The sequence below is a fragment of the Ailuropoda melanoleuca genome, chromosome 4 (assembly GCF_002007445.2).
Source record: "Ailuropoda melanoleuca isolate Jingjing chromosome 4, ASM200744v2, whole genome shotgun sequence".
Lineage (NCBI taxonomy): Eukaryota > Metazoa > Chordata > Mammalia > Carnivora > Ursidae > Ailuropoda > Ailuropoda melanoleuca.
The window spans coordinates 135,998,242-136,017,557 of NC_048221.1; the positions used below are offsets into that span (position 1 = coordinate 135,998,242).

The window sequence follows — 19,316 nt, forward strand, 5'->3', positions numbered from 1 at the left end:
GGGACCGGCACACACACCATCTACCAGACCGCGGACGGGGCGTGCTTTTGCAGAGGGCAATCTGGCCCATCGATCAGCCCTTCAAATGCACTCATCCTCAGACCATCAATTCTGCTTCCGGGAATCCACTTTGCAGCAGTCCCTCCCTGCATGCGTGGGCCTTCTTCATTTATTTATAGGCTCATCATACATAATAAACACTCATGTAAGTGCTTAGTTCATCAGTCTTGGAAACAGAGAAACCAGGAAACTCCCTCCTCCACGCATCACAGAGGATGAGCTAAATACAGCACGGTTTATCCACATTATACGACGCGTGCCACACTGGAGAATAAGGTAAATCTCACATGTAATGAAGCAGAAAGACATATTACTAAATAATGTAGGCATGTGCGTGCATGTTGGGGGGCGTGGGGAGAGTGGAAATGGATTTTAAGTACATCGAGACAGAACCAAACCAAACCCAGGGCATCTGGGGGATGGATTAGCTTGGCGGCAGGACCGAGAGGAAGAAGACACAACCTTCCTACTCTCAAATTCCTCTCATTTTCCTTATTTCTCTTCATTTTTTAAAGACACACGTACTACTTTTGTACTTTTTTGAAAAGGAAATCTGGAAACGTAAGGTCAAACCGATGAGCGGGGCATCGAAGAGATCAGAAGCTCTCAGTCCCACCAGGATATGAGGCCCCATCCCAGCCACCCCGCCCCCACTGCCGTGTGAGGTCCAGGAGGCCAGACGCCGTGTCTACTTCTTGACATCCCAAGCTCCTGTCACTGGGCCGAGCACACAGCAGGCACTCAATAAATGCTGGGTAAGTGAATGAATGAGGGGCAGAAAAGTATGCTTCCTTCATCAGTGCTCACAGAGTACGGGCATAGCTCTGTGTGCCCAGCCCCCAGCCCCCACCTACATGGGTCAGAGGTGAGCCCATCAGCTTGGGAATCATGGGCCCGGTTTTCTGGCCTGACATCCACTGACTACGTAATTCCTCACCTTCCTCAGCCAGGGAAAGGTGGGGCTGCCCTGCGTTGGCCTAAGGCACCTTCCAGCCCAAGTGCCTGGAGAACAGAAAGCGCTGGAGGGAGAGGTTTCACGGATGAGGAGACTCTAGTCCACAGAAAGACGGAGAACGTGACGAGCCGCTGTGAGGAGGGAGACACCCCAGTGGGCCCCGACCCCGGAGACAGACCAGAGCGCACGCAACGGCCGTGGGGCCGAAGGTGCCCTGCCTCCTGTGAGCAGCTATGGGAACGTGGACCGACCGCTCCCGAGGGAACTAATGGCAGTAATTCTTACAGTAATGTTGAAAAGCTGGTGAGTAAAGGGACACGTGCCCAGCACGGGACAGCAGGTGAAGGTCTCCTCTCCCACCTGGGCGTACCAGGTGCGGCCCCAGAGCAGGCGCCGTCCTGCGCGGTGGCCACGCCGCGGAGCCCCCCCTCCGGGCCGGCAGGTATCAGAGGACCGTTAGCCCACCTCCCTGAGGAGAGAGTCCTCAGTATGGACTCAATCTCCGTCCTCCCCTGATGCCGCCACCCTTCTCCGGCCAACGATTTGGGAGCCTCCTATCACTTCCTCTCTCGTCTTTCGGCACTGAATTCACACTTGGGTGTTGGCGGGATAGCACTCACCGTGTCCTCAGAACCCTCCACAACCCACTGACCCGCCCGCCGAGGCGCACCCCTCTTTGCAAGTCACATTCAAGGTCACGGTTTCGCAAGTGTGCGGGAGATGGGGGCAGGTGCCCAGTACTTACTGGCTCACTTTATGGTACAGCTTAGCGATGCCCTGGTGGGTCCAATCCTTGCCCAGGGTGGGCAGAATGTGGCCAAGAGTATCTGACCTAAATAAAGATAGAAATGAGAGAAATATGATAGAAAGGGCATGACAACAGGGGAGAAAGCCCACTCCGATTCACTGCGGCAGAAACACCTCATAAGATATGCCAACAAGACCCACGACCTACTTGCTGGAGAGAAAGCCCGAACCCAGAGTAATCAGAGGACAATGCTCACGGAGGGATATGTAAACACACGAAAGGGCACCTTCTCATTGATCACGCATCAAGTTCGTGACTTGTTAAATCAAAGCGAAAGGCCATTTGGAAAGGGTTCCTGGGAAGCATCCACATGAGCAGCGCCGAGGAAACCAGCACCACGCCCCAACTATGGCTGTTTAGGGCAAGGATCGAAGGTTCCATGGCTGCACAAGCCCCACAGCCCCACAGAGAACAGAGACGCTGGCTCCAGGCCTCGGGGGGGCCCCACAGGAAGGTGAACCCGCCCACGCCCCCAAGGCGGCCAGACTGACCTGGTGATGGTCCCGTCGATGTCTGAGATGATGACTTTGTCGTCCCAGTTCCACAGATAGATGGTGCCCTCGCAACGACACGTGCCTTGGTACTGCGTGGTCACGCTGAACGCCACGTCGTTGGGGCCATTCTTCAACTTCAAGCTTTTCTGAAAAACATGAGCCGTGCGTGCCCTTGAGGGGAAGGCCCAGACAGAGGGCTGTTTGGATTCCACTCCATGAGATGCTAGATTAGGATTATTTTTTAAACTCACTGCCCTAGGCCGCTGTGTAATTCTGCCTACAGATGAGGCTGGTTCTTTCCAGGATTTGGGCCACTGGAACCCAGCTGTCCCCACAGGCCCCCCTGCAAGGCGAGCTCACCCGCTTCCTGCAGGGCTGAATGATAGGCTGGAAGGCTTGCCGCAGCCATTCCACCTTCAGCATAGGACACGCTTACTACTCCATGAATAAATACGAAGGGCCACGACGGGGGAAACAAAGCCAAGTGTGGAAACATGTTTCCCGGAATAACCGCGGACCCAAGGAATTCACAGCAGATTCGGAAGCAAAATTACCTTTTGGCAGTTTGGCATCTCGTTGCTGGGACCCTATCATGCATGCCGGCTGGCTGCCTGACTCCAGGTCCCCCCAGCGTCGCTGGCCTGAGCCACATGCCACACAGCTGCACAGAGGCTGCAGGGGCACACTGGTGGCGTTAAGTGGGGGTCTGGGCCTGACCTGTTCCCATGAAACACCATCACAGCTCAGCCTGGCCCCCCACTCATTCTTAGGATAAAAGCAAAACAGGGAGGATACTTGCTCACTGACTGTTCATGGGAAACAAGGTCCAGGGAAAGAAGGCTATGACTAAAACTGGTGGTACACCCCCACAGAAGAGGACACTGTGACCATGATGGCCCCTGCCACCTGAAAGTCTCTAACCCCATCGCAAGTGCTTAATTTCCCCCAATGTAGGAGATGCACTTGAGTTAACAAGCATCTCTCTAAAACCGGAAAGAGCCTGGGAGATTCAGGTCTCTCGGTCATTTACATCTAAGGATGAATTAGCTTCCTCAGGCTGCCCTCCTCCAACACTTGAAAAAAGGAGGCTCCAAGGCTACGTCAGGGAAGACAAAGGGGAAGCAAGACTGTGGGGCCGGCCTGGCCAGGGGCTGAGGTTGGGGCATTGAGCGGGAGGGGCACCCAGACCACCAGGCCGCGGAGTCTGGGTGGCCGCGCCTGGGCCGGCACCCGCGAACACGGTGAGGGAAGGACGGGACACGCACCAGCTGCTCTGAAGTGAGCCGGAGGGTCTTCCTGTAGCTGACACTGGACAACAGGGGGAGGTGGCCTGCACTTGATGGCTTGGCCGCTGCGCGCTCTTCATCACTGGAGGATGATTCATGCTTTATTCTGGAACACACAGTGATGTAATCACCAATTAGGAAATGCATCTGGGTAGCCATTAAAAATGCATTAGGCCGGAATCAATGACAGAGTCAATCGGGTCTCTCCCGAGTACTGTCTCTCGGGTGGTCATTTACCATATGCCATTACATTTATCAATGAACGCTCACTAACTCCCATTCATACGCCTCCTGCATTATTCATCGGGGCTGCCGTTCCTCATTCACTTCCCTATTTACTAGCTAATCATCACTCTATTTTAAACCAAGACGCTCCTTCTTCCTGATAAACAGGGTTAAGCTCCCTTCTGCCCGAGGAGATGCTCGCAAACATTCTCTTCTCCTCCGGGTCTAAGGCTGCAGGCCAAGAAGGAGAAGCCCGAATTTCTACACACCCCACTATCGGTTCCGTGTTTATACCTCTCCAAACACACCTCTCCGAATAACTAGGAAACCGCAGGACTCCCGGACAGGTGAAGACAAGGAACACATCAGTCCCACCCCGGAAGCCCTGAGCAGGCTGTTCCACCAGCAAGGGCCACACACATCATCTGCCTGTGCGGAACCCACGGGGCCAATGCTCCCAACTCTTCCAGACTTCTCTGTTTGGTGCAGGGCTGGGGGTTGCAGGTGGGAAACAGGCTCGTTTTCTTTAAACAGCCCTTATAAAGCCTATCAAGAATTTGTTGTTCCCTCGAATAGATTCCTGCTGTAGCATAACCCCCAACCCAGCGGGATTAGCCCTGCTTCCTGGCACCATTACCTTCAAAAATGTCTTACCAACATACAAAGCTAGTGTTTGTTAAGGCTGAGTGGGAAGGGCTGAGTGGCCCCAAGCAGGCACGCCCCACCCTCGGGTGCACACCTCTCTGCAAAGCCTCCTGCTGGGTCCATCATTTTATGCAAGACTGACATGCCTGGGAGCTGCAGCTTATCTTTTGATCCCAGTGAGCTCTGACCTCTCAATGCTCAAGTCCCCTTGTCCTCTGGCCTCCCGTTCTCCCCCACCTCCCTTCCCCCTCCCGTGCAGCCTTTCTCACCCCCATGTGTTCATTCCAGAGCAGTCCCTACAATCCAGGACCGTCCCAAACTAGGGAGACATGCGGGAGAACACCGTGACACAGCACCCACTTCTCTGCTATTTCTAAGAGGAGACGAGGCTCTTTCCACATCTAGAATGAGGGGCCCTTCCCCAAGCACCTGCTGCCCCGGCCCCACAAGGGGGAGCCTGCGGGCTGCGGGCTGGCAGACTGGAGCTCTTTCACCTGATGCTCGTTGCACTGTGCCAGCCGCCATCCATACGGCAGATAGACCGGCCCCTGCTCTCCCCAGGCTCTTAGTCTGAAGCGTCACCACACAGCAGGGTAAGTGCTCTGATGGGAAAGCAGACGTGGCCATCACCAGGACACAGTGACGGCGGCGAATAAGCCGTGGGGACAGGTCACTGTGGCCACGAAGGACAGAGCGTGACGGCTAGCATCCTGCCTGGTACATGGCAGGGCTGGGCTACGTGTGCATGAATCTAACCCATGACACTGTGTGCGGTTTCTAGGCAGAGTGAAGATGGCACAGGGGCTAGAACCCGAGAAGCCCAGGCTGGAAACCCACGGGAATCAGCCTGTTACCCTCACAGACTGCTTCTCCTTTCAGCCCTGGTTTCCTTCTCTCAAAACATAGAGGAACCAACAGCATCGCCCCCACCAACACACTCAGGACACAGGCTGATAAGAGACAGAAAGAACCGGACTGGGAAACATGAGCCCCACTCACGGAAGGCCTCATGACCGGAGAATTCCTCTCGGGGCCTTCGGCTCATCTGGACAATGACATGGTCCAAAGCAACAGCCCTTTCTGGTTCCATCCCCCGCCCCCGGCTCCTGTGAACAATGCTGGTTCTTCTGAACCTACAACCCACAGATTTCCAGTCAAGGAAGACACAGGCCTGGAGCCAAGCCGGCCGGACACGTGGGAACCCAGGTGGGAACCCAGAGAGAGACCAGGCTGCGGGCCTCTCAGTGAATCAGAAAACAGTTCTGCTCCAACCAACCAGTTTGGAGGGAAATGAGATCCACATGTGAACCAAAGCTCTCATGACACCAGATTGACGTGTGCCTCTGCTCGGAGGGGGGGAAGGAAGGCAGAATCGCTCGCTGTTCGTTTCCATCTGCTGCTTTAAAGGAAGAAAAAAACCACCACCAACTCCGTGCACATGCCATGTTTGAGGGAAAACAGACACAAACACTGCATCGGGAGCCGTACAGTTGGCTGCTGGTAGAGCCGGCTTAGGGCAGGGGTGCGGCATCTGGGGTCTCTGCCACCCCACACGGAACAATGGGCCCCCTGCCCGAGTGCCGGCCCCCACGCTTGCCAGGGCTCATGAGCTGGTGTCCGCTTTACGATGCCGGCAGGAAGCAACCAGCAAAACAAAAGGGCTCATCTCGCTTGAAAGTCTGTGTTCAGAGTAGCTGTGAACAAGATCTAACTTAGCACTTGTCACAGGGCACATTTTTCAAATAGTATTTTAATGATTTGTGTGGTGACAAGCGTTTTGCTCAATTAGGAGACTTCAGGGACCGCTCTGTCAATCAAGCCTGTCAATTAGGAGAGCACGCCAACGCCTTCTCTCGCCAACGCCTTCTCTCCCTCGGCTACACGGATCCAATTGGGAGGCTCAGCGTCTAAGACACCAGTAAAAATTAGCAGATCTCCATTTCTCCAAAGAACTCGACGTTAATATCTTTCGAAATCTCAATTCCTTCTCACAAGAGTCAATGCTTCGTTTTTCAGGTTTAATTAAGAAAGTGTAGTGTGACGAACTCAGAACGGTGAATAGTCTTGGATGATCTCTAGCTAAGAGGGAACAGCATCTGTGCCAACATTCGAAGAGGATCCTATCAGATAGTAAGAAATCCGCAATGCTTCAAAGGAACCTCGCCAGCTGATGCCGCAGCTTGGGAGGAGCCGCCCTGGGGTCTTGCTGCTCGTCCCACCCCAACCCTACCCCAGGGCCCCCCAGCGACCTCCCTAGTCCTCCACGCAGCTGCTGGCAGGGGGAGAGCAACAGGCCACACTGTCAGCAGTTGTCACGTTCTATGCTTTTTTTAAGATTGATTTATTTATTCTAGAAAGAGAGAGAGCGTGCACACAGGGGGAGGGCCAGAAGGAGAGGGAGAGAGAGACTCTCAAGCAGACTTCCCACTGAGCTCAGAGCCCAATGTGGGAAACTCGATCCCAGGACCCTGAGATCATGACCTGAGCTGAAATCAAGAGTCGGCTGCTGAACCGACTGAGCCAGGCAGGCGCCCCACCCCTTCTTTTTAATCAATAACCAAGCAAGCTATTTTCTACCCTCTCGATGAACAAGGTGACAATCAGCCCTACAGATAATTTCTCACAGCTGACTGTTATTCAAACAAGTAATCACATTTGGCAAAAAATAAGTAAGTTGCCCTCATTCTCTGCTGTTTTCAGGCAAGAGGCTATCTGCAGGACTGGTTTTTCCATTAGATAAATACCGCAGGGCCTAAAATTTAAGTGCAGCCTAAATTCAGAAAAAAGCAGAGTGAGGACAGACTGATCGGTCCCCAAATCCTGAAGTAAACGGCATCACGTTCCTAGTACTCCAGCACGCTAAACCTCTCTCTACCTAGGCCTAGGCCTGTGGGCAATCACAGGAGGACATCAAAAGAATGACCTGGACTCGTGACAAGAAGAGGGAGCCCCCACCATGACGAGTCCTGAGTCCCTACCTGTTCCGCAGCAGCCGCCCAGGGCCCTGGAGGAGGAAGCACATGGACTGCTGCCAGGATGGGGGGTTCCCTCGAACCCACAGCCCCAGGAGCGTCACAGCGAGCCCCACCTGCGCTACCACTCCAACGAGCCAGGCCGAGCCCCTGGGTGTCCACAAAGAGCTCGGTAAGGAGGTAAGAGCTGCCCGGGGGTTGCCAACTCTGGCCTGGGAAGGCATCGTGAGGACTATGGCATCTGCACTGGACATCACAAGCCGAACAACGTGCCTCCCCGACTGCTCTGGACATGAATATCACATCTGTTCCTCTGCTTGGATATGGAAACCAGTTTCCCCAAAGCCAGGATTCTCAACCAGGTCCTCCTGACCCCCAAGTCTGCTGTTTTTGGCCTGCTGCTGCCCACTCGTGGGCGTGAACGACGACCCCACTGAAAGTCTGCTGGCTCCTAGCCGGGCTGCTGTGCACATCCCCTCACAGGACAGCACACCCTCAGACTCGGTTCCATCTAGAACACACCTGCCTTCTCCCTCCTGAGCTCACTCAAAGTCATACTCAACATGCCAGGTTGGGAGGGTACCGGAAAATCATGCTTGCGAGCCCTTTCCCAGGGAACGAGCCAGAGACGGAGGGCAGAAAACTGAAAAGTCAACTCCGCTTCCCTCTCCAGTGTAGATGGGCAGAGGGACAGGTGGGAAGCAGCAGGGCCAGGGGGGCCCCCCATGGGAAACAGCAAGGGCGCCCCCAGGAATATTCCAGCCGAGAGCTGGCAAGGCGAGGCCTCTTAGAGTCATCTTCAAAAGGTCTTGCACATTCTTCTCCTCACAGAACAATGACGAAATCAGATTTCTTCCTACTTCTACCTACATGGGTTTCTATTTCCACAGTGGATTCTAGAAATAAAAAGGCTGACGACGCAGAACTATGGCCAGGAGGCTGAGGACGTGCGATCTAAGCCTGCCTCTCCTACGAATCAACAGTGTGTTGGGAAAAACTCGCCGATTCAGTAATAGCCCAACAACACTTGTGAAGAGCCTGCTACATGTCAGGCACTGGTGTAGCCTCTACGATACAGATAGGATTAAGACACGCATCTTGCCTTCCGTCAGTCTGTTAGTATTTTCTGCCTGTCAAATAAGACAGGCCATCCCGGCTGGCTTCAGCACAGGGATACTCCAGCGGAGAGGGGATATGTATGGATAAGGTGATAGGTACTGATATAAGACACAGAATATACACCATCGGCCTCATAACTGGTGCGTGATGGCTTCGCCCTCAGGCCCGAGGTACCCTCAACCCCATACAAACAGACTACCCTGAGGACAAAACATGAATAGGATCCATCCATTGCCAAGTTAATATGAATCCTTATCAACACTTAGAGAAGTATCCACATAAGCCCCAGTAAGTATTTAAACCACAGAGAAAGGGAATTTCCTTCGGAAAGAAACTTATCTCCACGCTGCTGCTAACGCTCCTTTTGCCATCGCCATCATCGCCATCATCACTACTGTTGTATTCTGTACGTCCGGGGCCATCCCACACCAAGACCCTGAGACGCGCACAAGCTGTGTGACCTCACTGAAGCCTCAGGTTTACTTTGCCAGGGAGAGACCTCAGGGGGCAGCTGCCTCCATTCGATCAGGGGGAACCATGTGAGGGAAATGGCTCCAGGTCGTTGAGTAAATACAGAGCCAGATCTGTCTGTACATTCAGTGAACCCCATCAGCACCTGGCAGGCACGTGCCATGCCCTGGGATGCAGAAAGGGGCTGCCACAGCCCACGGAGACGCGCGCCGTACCTGGTGGCCATGCTAAGCGCTGACGGCTGCTCCCCAGTGCTATGGCTCTTCCCAGCCAAGCCCTGCTCTGGCTTACTTTCCTGGAACAGAGGACAAGACAGAGTCATGGGGGTACAAAGAAAAGCACCTGCACGACACTGCCGGGGTTCCACGACGGGCTCCCGTAAGCCCCGGGCAGGGCCCCAAATGCCGTCCCCAACATTACACACCCCAGGCACATCAGGTCCCAGTTATTCCTTTCCTTGAAAGCGTTCAATTAAGCTGAGAAAATTTTTTTGACAGAAATGAGTCTGTTTTCCATAAGTGTTAGTGGCACCAAACCAAACTTTCATAATCGCTGGAGCTTATACAAATGCTCTAGAAAGAGCTGCCTGGACACCCGAGTATTTTCAAAATATTTTCTTATAATTGGTGATGGAAATGCTTGAAAATATTTTCACACCATATTTAGCTTGGGAAAACATGGATGCCTTCTTTCTCAACACCACACACTCTTAATAGAAAATGTTCCTTCGAGGTACCGGAAAGAGCTCTGGTACTCTACGAGATCCGGGCTCAGTTCTGCTTCTCTTGTTTGACAAGCTTGGGCAAGTCCTGGAAACTTCCAGAGCCTTGTCTCCTCTCCGGTAAAAGGGGGGTGACAACACCCATCTGCTAACGCTGCTGTGAGGACCACAGGGATGCTATGCGTGCACACACACACACACACACACACACACACAAACACACAGCCCGGCCCACAGCAGGCTGGGAGGAGAAGACAAGGACAAAGGATGTACAATTAAATCTCATTATTTGGGATCATTTGGCCGGGAGGTAGGTTAATGTTTTCAATGATAATAAAGAAAATGAGCAAAATAGGTTAATACATCAGCGTGACCATCTTAACACAGGATGAGCACAAACTATTTCCAAATATTCTTTAGCTTTTTATAAGCACACAAATAATTGATGTGACAATATACCCAGTAATTTTTAATCTATTTACTGAGGTAACTTAGCCACCACTATCAATAATTCTTTATTAGATTAATTCAAAAATATGTATCTATCTGAAATAAATGTATTTCAGTTTTTTTAAGAAATATTTAATTTTATAACTGTTCCTTCATGCTGGCATTCCCCTTAATTCAACCTGGTGACAACGTGAACACTCTACAATAAAGAGGCCTTTGAAATAGGAAATAGCCCTCTACCTAAGTTCTAGAACATTCTACTCTCTAGTAAGGGAACTAGAAAGGCCCTTTATGTTTTACATCACCTAAAGGAAAGCATATGTTTGCTCTAACTTGTCTATACCTCTTGAAGATAATGGGATAATCAATAAAACTCAGGTATGCTAAGAAAACGTCAAAGAACAATTTTATCTTGATAAAACCCTTCCACCAGACTTTTTCCCTTTGAACTCATAGAATAAATACATTGAGCTCACTGGCGTTTCTATTAGTATTATAATAACCTACTTGACTGCTGTCCTTGGGGTTTCTTTACACTATATTCCAAAAGTAATCAGCATTCCCTCAAATATTTGCCAAACCCCTCTTCTGTGTCCAATATGGGCACCATGGATATCCAGGGATCAGAGCTAGACATGGTCTCCACCTTCCTGGGCTTAGGATGTGGAGGAAAAAGAGATGTTAATCAAACAGTCACGCTACTATGTGTAAGATTACAAACCCTGACAAAATGTATTTAGGCAAAGTCCACAGGTGGGACTATGAGAACAGAGAATGGCAGCCCAGACTAATCTGCTGAGAAAGGGTCTTTTGAGACACTAGTTAATTAAGTGAAGGGGATGGTGAAGGGATCCTAGGAACACCAGGCAGAGGAAACAGCATATGCAAAAGTCCTGGGGTAGAGTGCACGTTCAGCCAGTGAAGCTAAAACAGGGAGGGCAGGGGCAAAAAGGCAAAAAGGGCTAAATAGGGAGGCAGGGGCTAGGATACACAAACACGGTGAACCATGTTGAGGATATTGGTCTTAATTATGAGAGCCCTGGGAACCCAAAAGCTTTTAAGGAAGGAATAACACAAATTGGACCAGTATCCTACATCGACCAATGCAACTACATTATAGAGGCTGAAGAAGAAAGGGCAAGAAGAGACCAGACGACCACAGGAAGCAATCCTGGGACAGATGGTGTTAGCCATATAGGGGGAGTGGAACTGGAGAGCAATGGATCATCTGAGAAATATTTAAGATGGTAAATTGACAGGACGTGATGATGAATTGAATGTGGGAAATGAGGGATAAGGAAGGGTCTAGCCCGTGGAGGGACGCTGGCACCATTTTCTGACCATGGTAATACGAAGGAAGACTTCACAAGAAAACCTTGAGTTCGATCTTAGAAATGACCCAGTCTGAAGTGTCTTGAAGCATTCACATGGAGATGTCCACAGTGCTGGCTACTTGATAAATGGACAGGAAATACGAAAGAATGTCTGGTTTGGAAGTCAAACATGGGTGTGAGTGGGGTTGCCTAGGGAAAGGTAGGCAGTCCAAGCAGAAAAGAAGACCCTACCTAGGACAACGGTCAATGACTCCCTTGTGGGGGCGGAGCCAGAGTGGGGCCAGCCTCAGGAGGAAGAATGCCAGGCAGACACAGGGGCATGGAAGTCAAGCAAGAAAGTGCTTCAAGAAATAGGTGGAGAGACTGAAAGAGATCTGGAAAAAAGTATAGGCATTTATAGAAATGGACACCAAGGTCACGTATATTTAGACACAGCATTTAAGTGAAAGGACTGATGAGAATTAGTCTACCACTCTAAGGATTACCTCATTACGATTATACTCACAAGGGAGCAAGAAGATACTCGAAATAGAAAATTAAACTATCAGATTGAATCCCTTCTTTGGACACATGAAGAAATTCCAGAGGAGCAGTGACTTGGCCACAGGCTCCCAGCCAGGTAACAGGGTCGAGACGTGAACCCACGTCTCCCCCTCCTCTGTACCTTCCCCACATTCTGGGATGCCTTTCCCTGCTTCGTGGCAGTGCTGGCTTGTGAAACCTCGGTATTATGGCTTATGCTTATTTCTCTGACACACAAGCATGAAAACAAAACCCCCAAATTGGATGAGCTAAGTAGAAACACCCTTTTGTTTTCCATGCTTACCTCTTTGATTGTGGTATTTCTTCCTCTCCATGAAAACCACCATCTTCCTCCCTTTCTGGGCATCTTATCCCTCATGATAGATTCCACAGTGGCCTGTTTTAAATGGATGGTAACATAAATAATGGAACCAAAAAAAGATTAACTTAGCACATCCAAACCGAAAGAGACACACATGCAAATTAAAGTAAGATCAAAAAAAAAAAAAATCAGAGAAAACACAACATACTATTTGTGGACTAAAAATTTTCGAGAAGCAAAATCTAATGGCGTCCAAAATCACATGAAGATAACTTAAGCATGAAGACTTAAGAAGATGTTAAAGGAATAAACAAACAACAAATAAAATATAACACGACAACAACAGAAAAAGAAAGCATTGAAGATCATTAGTGATTAGTTAAGACCAGAGGTTTTCAAATTAAAGTGATTTACTGGTTAAGCTACTGTTACTCTCAGTATGATAATTATAAAATAAAGAATGAAATGATTAACATGGAGTACAGGGTAAAACGGTTTTAAACAAAGAATAAAATGCACAGAATCTCTTTAGTAAATGTAAATTGCCAAATTGGGACAAACTGAACCGTAGTAGATGCATTTGGGTTAAAACCTTAAGTATTAAAAAGAAAACTCATACTGTCTCCCTAAAGAAATAAAAGTTTAATGAGAGAAGATTAAATATTAATTAATAATTTTCTAAGTATTGCCAAAGAAGAAAATATCTATCTTGAGGTGAATTCCAGCACCAGGTAAACAGTATCCTCTCTCCCTTCCTTGGTTCACAGAATTATCAGGGAACGGACACCCTCACCAGTAACAAAAGAACAATTTACATCTTTCGACCAAACAGTCTTCAGGTTAAGTGAGAGATAAAACATTCACATTTTTCGCCTGTGGTGTGCTTGTTTTTATCATTTAAAAGTCCCTACCCAATACAAAAGAAACTGAATACACGGAAAAGCAAACCACAAGGACCCTATTCACAAAGAGAAAAATACGTTCAGATGTCGATTCCCCTATTCTTCCTAAATTCATCCAGAAATGTAACAAAACCCCAATTAAAGAAAGAAATGAACAAGATTATTTCCATACCGAGACAAAGCGATTCTAAAGTTCATTTATAAAACAAATAAAAATAGCCAAGAAAACTCACAGAAGAGTATTAAGTAGGTACAAGCCTTACTAGATATTAAAACATACTGAAAAGCTATCGTAATTAAAACAATGCACGCTGGTACATGAGTAAACATATACATGGAACAGAAGACAGAGTCCAGAAATGAATCTAAATTCATAAAGAAATATCATACATGCTGTAGCTATAACTGCCTACTGGAGGGGGAAAGAGTGACGTAAACAAAAGGTGCTGAGATAATTAGGTAGATGTGCCAGACCCAGTTACTTGCCTGCCTGGGCACATCATCCCCTTTCTTTCTTGCCAACACATCGAAACTCTGTTCAAGAATCAGGTGCAATACGTTCTGACCTCCCTTGGTCTATGCCATTCATGTTCATTGCACTGTTTTGCCAGCAACTGGTTTGCAGGTGGTCATGTGGCCAGTGAAATGTGAGAAGTCTGTCTCTATCCTTCCTATTTGGAGTGTGGCTGTTTGAGAGGATGACGTGGGCGACAGTCACCTTGATCATAAAGGGAAAGCCAAGACAATGACGGAGAAGCTAACCCTGAAACTACCAACCTCGACGATTCTTACTGTGTCAGGTAATAAACCCCTATTATCCAAGCTACTTGTCGCCACTGTGGTTCCTACAAAGCATCATGATTCAATAACCAGCCGGCAAAGAACTGATTTGGTTCCTGATCCCTCACTCACTCACAAAATAAAATCTAGACGGATCAGAGATTTAAGGAAGTGCTAGGGGAGGATGCCTGGGTGGCTCAGGTGGTGAAGCATCCAACTCTTAATCTCAGCTCAGGTCTTGATCTCAGGGTTATGAGTTCAAGTCCTGCACTGGGCTCCACACTGGACGTGGAACTTATATAAAAAAAGAAAAAAAAAGTACTAGGGGAAAAGCTGACATATTTTCACAAGTTTCGGAAACAGGGAAGCAGGGCCATTCTCAATGTGATATAAGACCCAACAGCCTTAAAGGAGGGACAAATTCAACATATAAAATGAATTCTACATTAATAAACACCATAAGCAACATCAAAGACGGCTTGTAAAAAGATTTAGGAAACATATCACAAAGCCTCAGCTTAGGAGCCACGCGCACGTCTTTTGTGAGCTAAACCCCTTTAGGTTAAAGGATATTTCTATTGCATTGGTCTTTTTTCTTACTGATTTGTAAGAGCTGAGAAATGTAACCTAAAAATTTATTCTGGGCCATGGATACCATGAGGAACAGGGAACCCGGCAGGGACAAAAAAAACCAGGGAGGAAAACGTGACGTCGGATAAAGTACCACCACGAATGAGGTCACAATCTCCAAACCCCAAGCGCTACCCGCATGGTACGTGCACAGCCACGCGCACGCACCCGCACGTGCACGCACCCACGAGGGAGGGAGCGTGGACCCGACAAAGTCAGCAGACTTTCAAGAACCTCGGATATCACAACCATCTGCTCTGCTACAACATCGAAACTGCACGAAGCTCTCACTAAGCAGACAAGGGAGACAAGGTAAGACGTTGTCTTTGCAGCAAAAATAACGTATAATCTAGTAGGAAGATAGAAGGTTGAAACACTGAACAATTCCAGGCCGAGTGTCCGGGGAGTCCTCAGTGGAGCATGGCAGCATGGGGGGCTACAGCGGCCCACCTGCCCTCTAACTGTGCCTCTTCCCGCGACCACCACCTGCCCTCTCATGCAGCTAGAAGCTGCCAGGCCCTGCACTCTCCCCTCCTTGGCCAGCAGGCCCAGGGCTTGCTTCCCTGCTGACGTCCGTCGTGCTGTCTCCCTGCACCTACACTGCCACCTGCTCCAGCCCTTCTCTCTCGTCCCCTCATCACCCTTGGGCTCTGACATCCGGGCCTCACCCCACTCTGCCCCCACCTATGTCCCTGGCACAGCAAGTGTCGGGAAAAGAACCCCGGAGGAGGCAGGACAGTCTGGAGCTCCCACGATTGGGAGATTTCACCCTGATAAGCAGGAGGGGAAAGGACATTCAGGCTACAAGAGAGGCAGATCCCAAACCCCTGACCTGTACAATCATGAACCTCAAAAGAGTGGTTCTGAAATAAAAGTTAAATTCCAACGGCCCAATGAGTCTACCCGTGATATTTAGGGCCACCCCTTCTGCCTCATGTTCAAGCTCACCTTTGGCAAAGGTTTCTGGAAGGCCTGCATTGCCAGGAGCAGAGGCGCTGCTGTCGTCCAGTTATAGTATCTGACGTGAAAAAATGAAACAGATGTCAAAAGACCAAGGCTCGGACTGAAAAATCTTTCTAATGTCACGAGAAACAGTCAAGGAAAGCTCTGGAACCCCAGCTGGGTCCTTAATGAGCCCTAGACTTTTGCCAACACCCCGGTCCTCCCCCATTTGCCCCTCACTGGCAGGGGCCCCTCGTCCTGCCGACCCCCCAGCAGCCGCTCTCGGGGCCGAGCAGAGACCGGTGGTGGCAGTGGGAGACCCCCGCCGCCGGCTAGAGGTGAGCCCGAGCTCCGTGGCGCATTAGGCCACTGATGTGCGGATGGCATTTCTTGCCACACGTCATGGCAAAGGCAATTAGGTAGCCCACATTCATACCTACACACCCTTGCCTTCCTCTCGGGGAGAGAAGTTTGCTGACAGTCTACAGAAACACCTGCACAGCCCCTGACCTCGGACACTGAAGCTTTCATGGGGCAGATGTGTGGTCTATTCCGTGAATGCCCAGGGACTCTGTCCGTTATAAAGTCTAGTACGGGGGTGCCGGGGTGGTGCAGTCGGTTAAGTGTCAACTCTTGGCTTCAGCTCAGGTTGTGATCTCAGGGTTGTGAGATCGAGCCCCACGTCGCTCTGTGCTCAGCAGGGAGTCTGCTTGAGATCCTCTCTCTCCCCCTCTCCCTCAGCCCCTCCCTGCTCATGCTCGCTCACTCTCTAAAATAAATAAATGAATCTTTGAAAGAAAATCTAGTACAGATGAATATTAAAACCCACAAGATTGACGGTTACACCAACCTATGAACTATGTAACAACACAGTCTTTTACCAAGAGTGAAGAGATGATCGTAAATTTTAACCAAGACGTCGTTTTACATATTTCTCAGGTCTACTGTCTGGGTCTCTGCTTTTGAAAAACTGAGATGCAAACAGTGCCGTGAGACAGACAAAATGACTTCCAAGAGGAACCTACTTATTCCCGATCTTCACCACAAGATTGGGGTCATCGATGAGAGCCGGGTTGTCCACAAACTGTTGATAGGACACGGCTTGTTCCAGAAATGCATCTGCAAAAGCAATCATAGGGAATAAGGAGAAAATAGAAGGAAAATTTTGTTCAAAAAAATAGGCTTATGTTTCGCTCATTCGCAAGTGTTTTCTGAGAGCCTACGCACGCCAGATGTATAGACAATCCTTCAAACGTATTTGTAAAGGGGCTTGAGTTAGTGTGGGGGCAGCGTCTGCGCAGAAACGAAGGGCAGCTGGGGGCAGTCCAAGGACGTGGGGCAAGCGTGTGTCCAGGCAGCTAAGCAGGGAGCAGGTGCGTGGAAAATGCAGTTTCCCTATGCACCTATGGAAGCAGGTGACTGGTAAACACGCTCAGAAACCAGGCCACCCAGTTTCAGTCACATGTACTGGTGTGAGCTGGTGCTGAGCAAGTCCTTAATCTCCCCGAGCCTCGGGTCCCTCCCATGGGGATTAAGAACCATGCCTGCTTCCTCGGTGGCTGTGAGGCTGAGAAGCACGATGCCCTGCCTAACGTGAGGGCTCACTCGATGTTAGTGGGCGAGGTGCTGGTCACTGTCACGTATAGAAGTGCGAAGACACAGTGAGGCCTGGCAGGAAGGCCACAAGGTCAGGAGGCCCTGGGCCTTAGCCCTGACTCTAGCTTCTGTGACGAGCTCTGGCCTAAGGCTCTGGCCTCCACTCGACGTCCTCCATTCAGCTGGCCCCGTCTGGAGCCTTGATGAGGGTTCTGACCACCTCTCTGGCCCTAATTTGTCCCCACTCCTTCCCTAGGGGGGGTCCTCTATACCCTGAACGGAACAAAGACCCAGCAGACCCTGGACACTGGGAGTCACCCCTGTCCAGTGGAAAAAGACCCCTTGGTCAGCATGCCGGCCCAGACTGGCCATGACACGTGCCTTTGGAATCCTAATTCATGCCATAGATACTCTCCTCGGGGGCTCCTGGCCATGGGAATCTGGCCTCGTCTGTGTGGACCCCCGTGAGAGGACACTCGGTGCAAGCGTACCGGAGAGGGGTGCCATCGGACACCAGCCCCCTCACACCTCTTCCCGGCCCACAGAGTGTGCTCGCTCCTCGAGGCCCCAGAGCGGCTGGCACTAGACATCAGAGGGGAGGGGGGCTTACAGAGACCTCCTGTGATGGGCTAAACCAGCTGCCTCACATTAAGCCACACATTTCAATTCAGCACCAGGGTGACGGGTTAGCTGGTTCAGGTTCCAGAACAAGGCGCCCCGGCCTCTGTGTGAGAAGAACATCACAGAACCCCCGCGGGGACTTCGGGACAGAGACAGGAATTGAGGACCGCAGCTCAGGACAGGAAGGGGAGAGGGTGGCTCCTAAGTGGTGAGGGGATGAAGTACACAGCCTCACCCCTTCCCGGCAAGAAAAACAGACCGGGGGGGGGGGTGCGTGATGAAAAAGAGAGAACAGTGGAGGTGGGAGGAATGGTAAAGGGACACTAAAGGGACATTCAGGGCCACTAAGGCCACTCAAAGAATTCATCAGTTGGTGATGGCTGATGCACCCACTGGGGGGTCTTGGGGCCACCTCCCCATGTAGCTGTCATGCAACACTGGGAAACCATCGTTCTGAATTCGACAGACAATATGAATTAATTCGCCACCCATGCCAAGCATATGAACAGCTTCAGATCCAGCCGGCAAGCACCTCTGAGCGTGCTCAAACTCAGATGCCCCCACCAAGACCCCACCGCCGTTCTGCACCCTTCCAGTGCCCTGTGTCTCCATGACACCGACACTCCCATGGGGCTGCACACTCCCGGGGCGCGCACAAGGCAAGGAGACACACAACGGCAAGTGGCCCCAAAGCCGTGTGTGAACAACAGAACCCTCAGGTCAGCCAACTGCAAGCCAGCAGCATTTGGGCCATGAGCTGCAATAAGTCGTTTGTGCTCTCGTGAACCCAGCCAAGGGAAAGGCCACATGTGACAAGCAGCAGAGAAGTCCGAGCTTCCGGACGTTCTGGCCGCTGGCCACGAGAGGGCGCTCAAGGCTCGAAGACCGGCTCCAGGGCCAGGCTGGTTGGGGGGGGGGGGGAAAAAAAAGGTGGGGGGGGGGGGGGTACCTTTGGTTATCTCCCGGTTATCACTGAGGCCCCCGCACAGGGAGATGGCGATGGACGGCAGGTCCCTCAGGCTGTCCGAGGTGCTCTCCACGCCGCTGTCGATGCCAGAGCTGCCCACGGACTGCGGGGACTGGTTGGCTGACCGGGCTCCGTTGTCGCTGGTGTGTTTGGCGAGCCCTGAAGGATCTCCACTGGGAGGAGGAAGAGGGGAGATGTTCTGACATCACAGACGGCAAACTCGCCCACCACATGCTAGCCCTCAGAGTAGCAAAGGAGGTCATCTCAGGACAGTGACAAAGACAAGTGAAATCAACTACCTTGGGAGAGAAACAATTATTTTAGCCTATTGTCCTCCTTGTGTCGCCTTCTAGGCCGATGTGCAATGAACAGCAGAGAAAGCACGCTGTCCTGAGGCCACAGATCTCTGCTACCACCTCCCCGAGGAGCCAGCCCTCCCTGCAAATCACAAAACTGAGCAGGGGTCCCCGAAGGCCGCGGGAGAATCTCTCCTG

The 19,316-nt window shown here is 50.7% G+C and overlaps 1 protein-coding gene across 7 annotated transcripts in view; it reads right to left on the reverse strand.

The window, feature by feature from the left end:
- Positions 1-19,316, reverse strand: part of LPIN1 (lipin 1) — a 70,482-nt gene that overhangs the window by 18,912 nt on the left and 32,254 nt on the right. For all 7 annotated transcript variants that reach the window (XM_034659888.1, XM_034659887.1, XM_034659886.1 and 4 more), the window contains 8 exons: positions 18,805-18,995; positions 16,664-16,757; positions 15,645-15,714; positions 12,367-12,459; positions 9,251-9,330; positions 3,583-3,709; positions 2,315-2,463; positions 1,761-1,847 (listed from right to left, as the gene is read on the reverse strand). In XM_034659888.1, the coding sequence (XP_034515779.1) occupies positions 1,761-1,847; positions 2,315-2,463; positions 3,583-3,709; positions 9,251-9,330; positions 12,367-12,459; positions 15,645-15,714; positions 16,664-16,757; positions 18,805-18,995 (891 nt within the window). The remainder of the gene's footprint in view (positions 1-1,760; positions 1,848-2,314; positions 2,464-3,582; positions 3,710-9,250; positions 9,331-12,366; positions 12,460-15,644; positions 15,715-16,663; positions 16,758-18,804; positions 18,996-19,316) is intronic.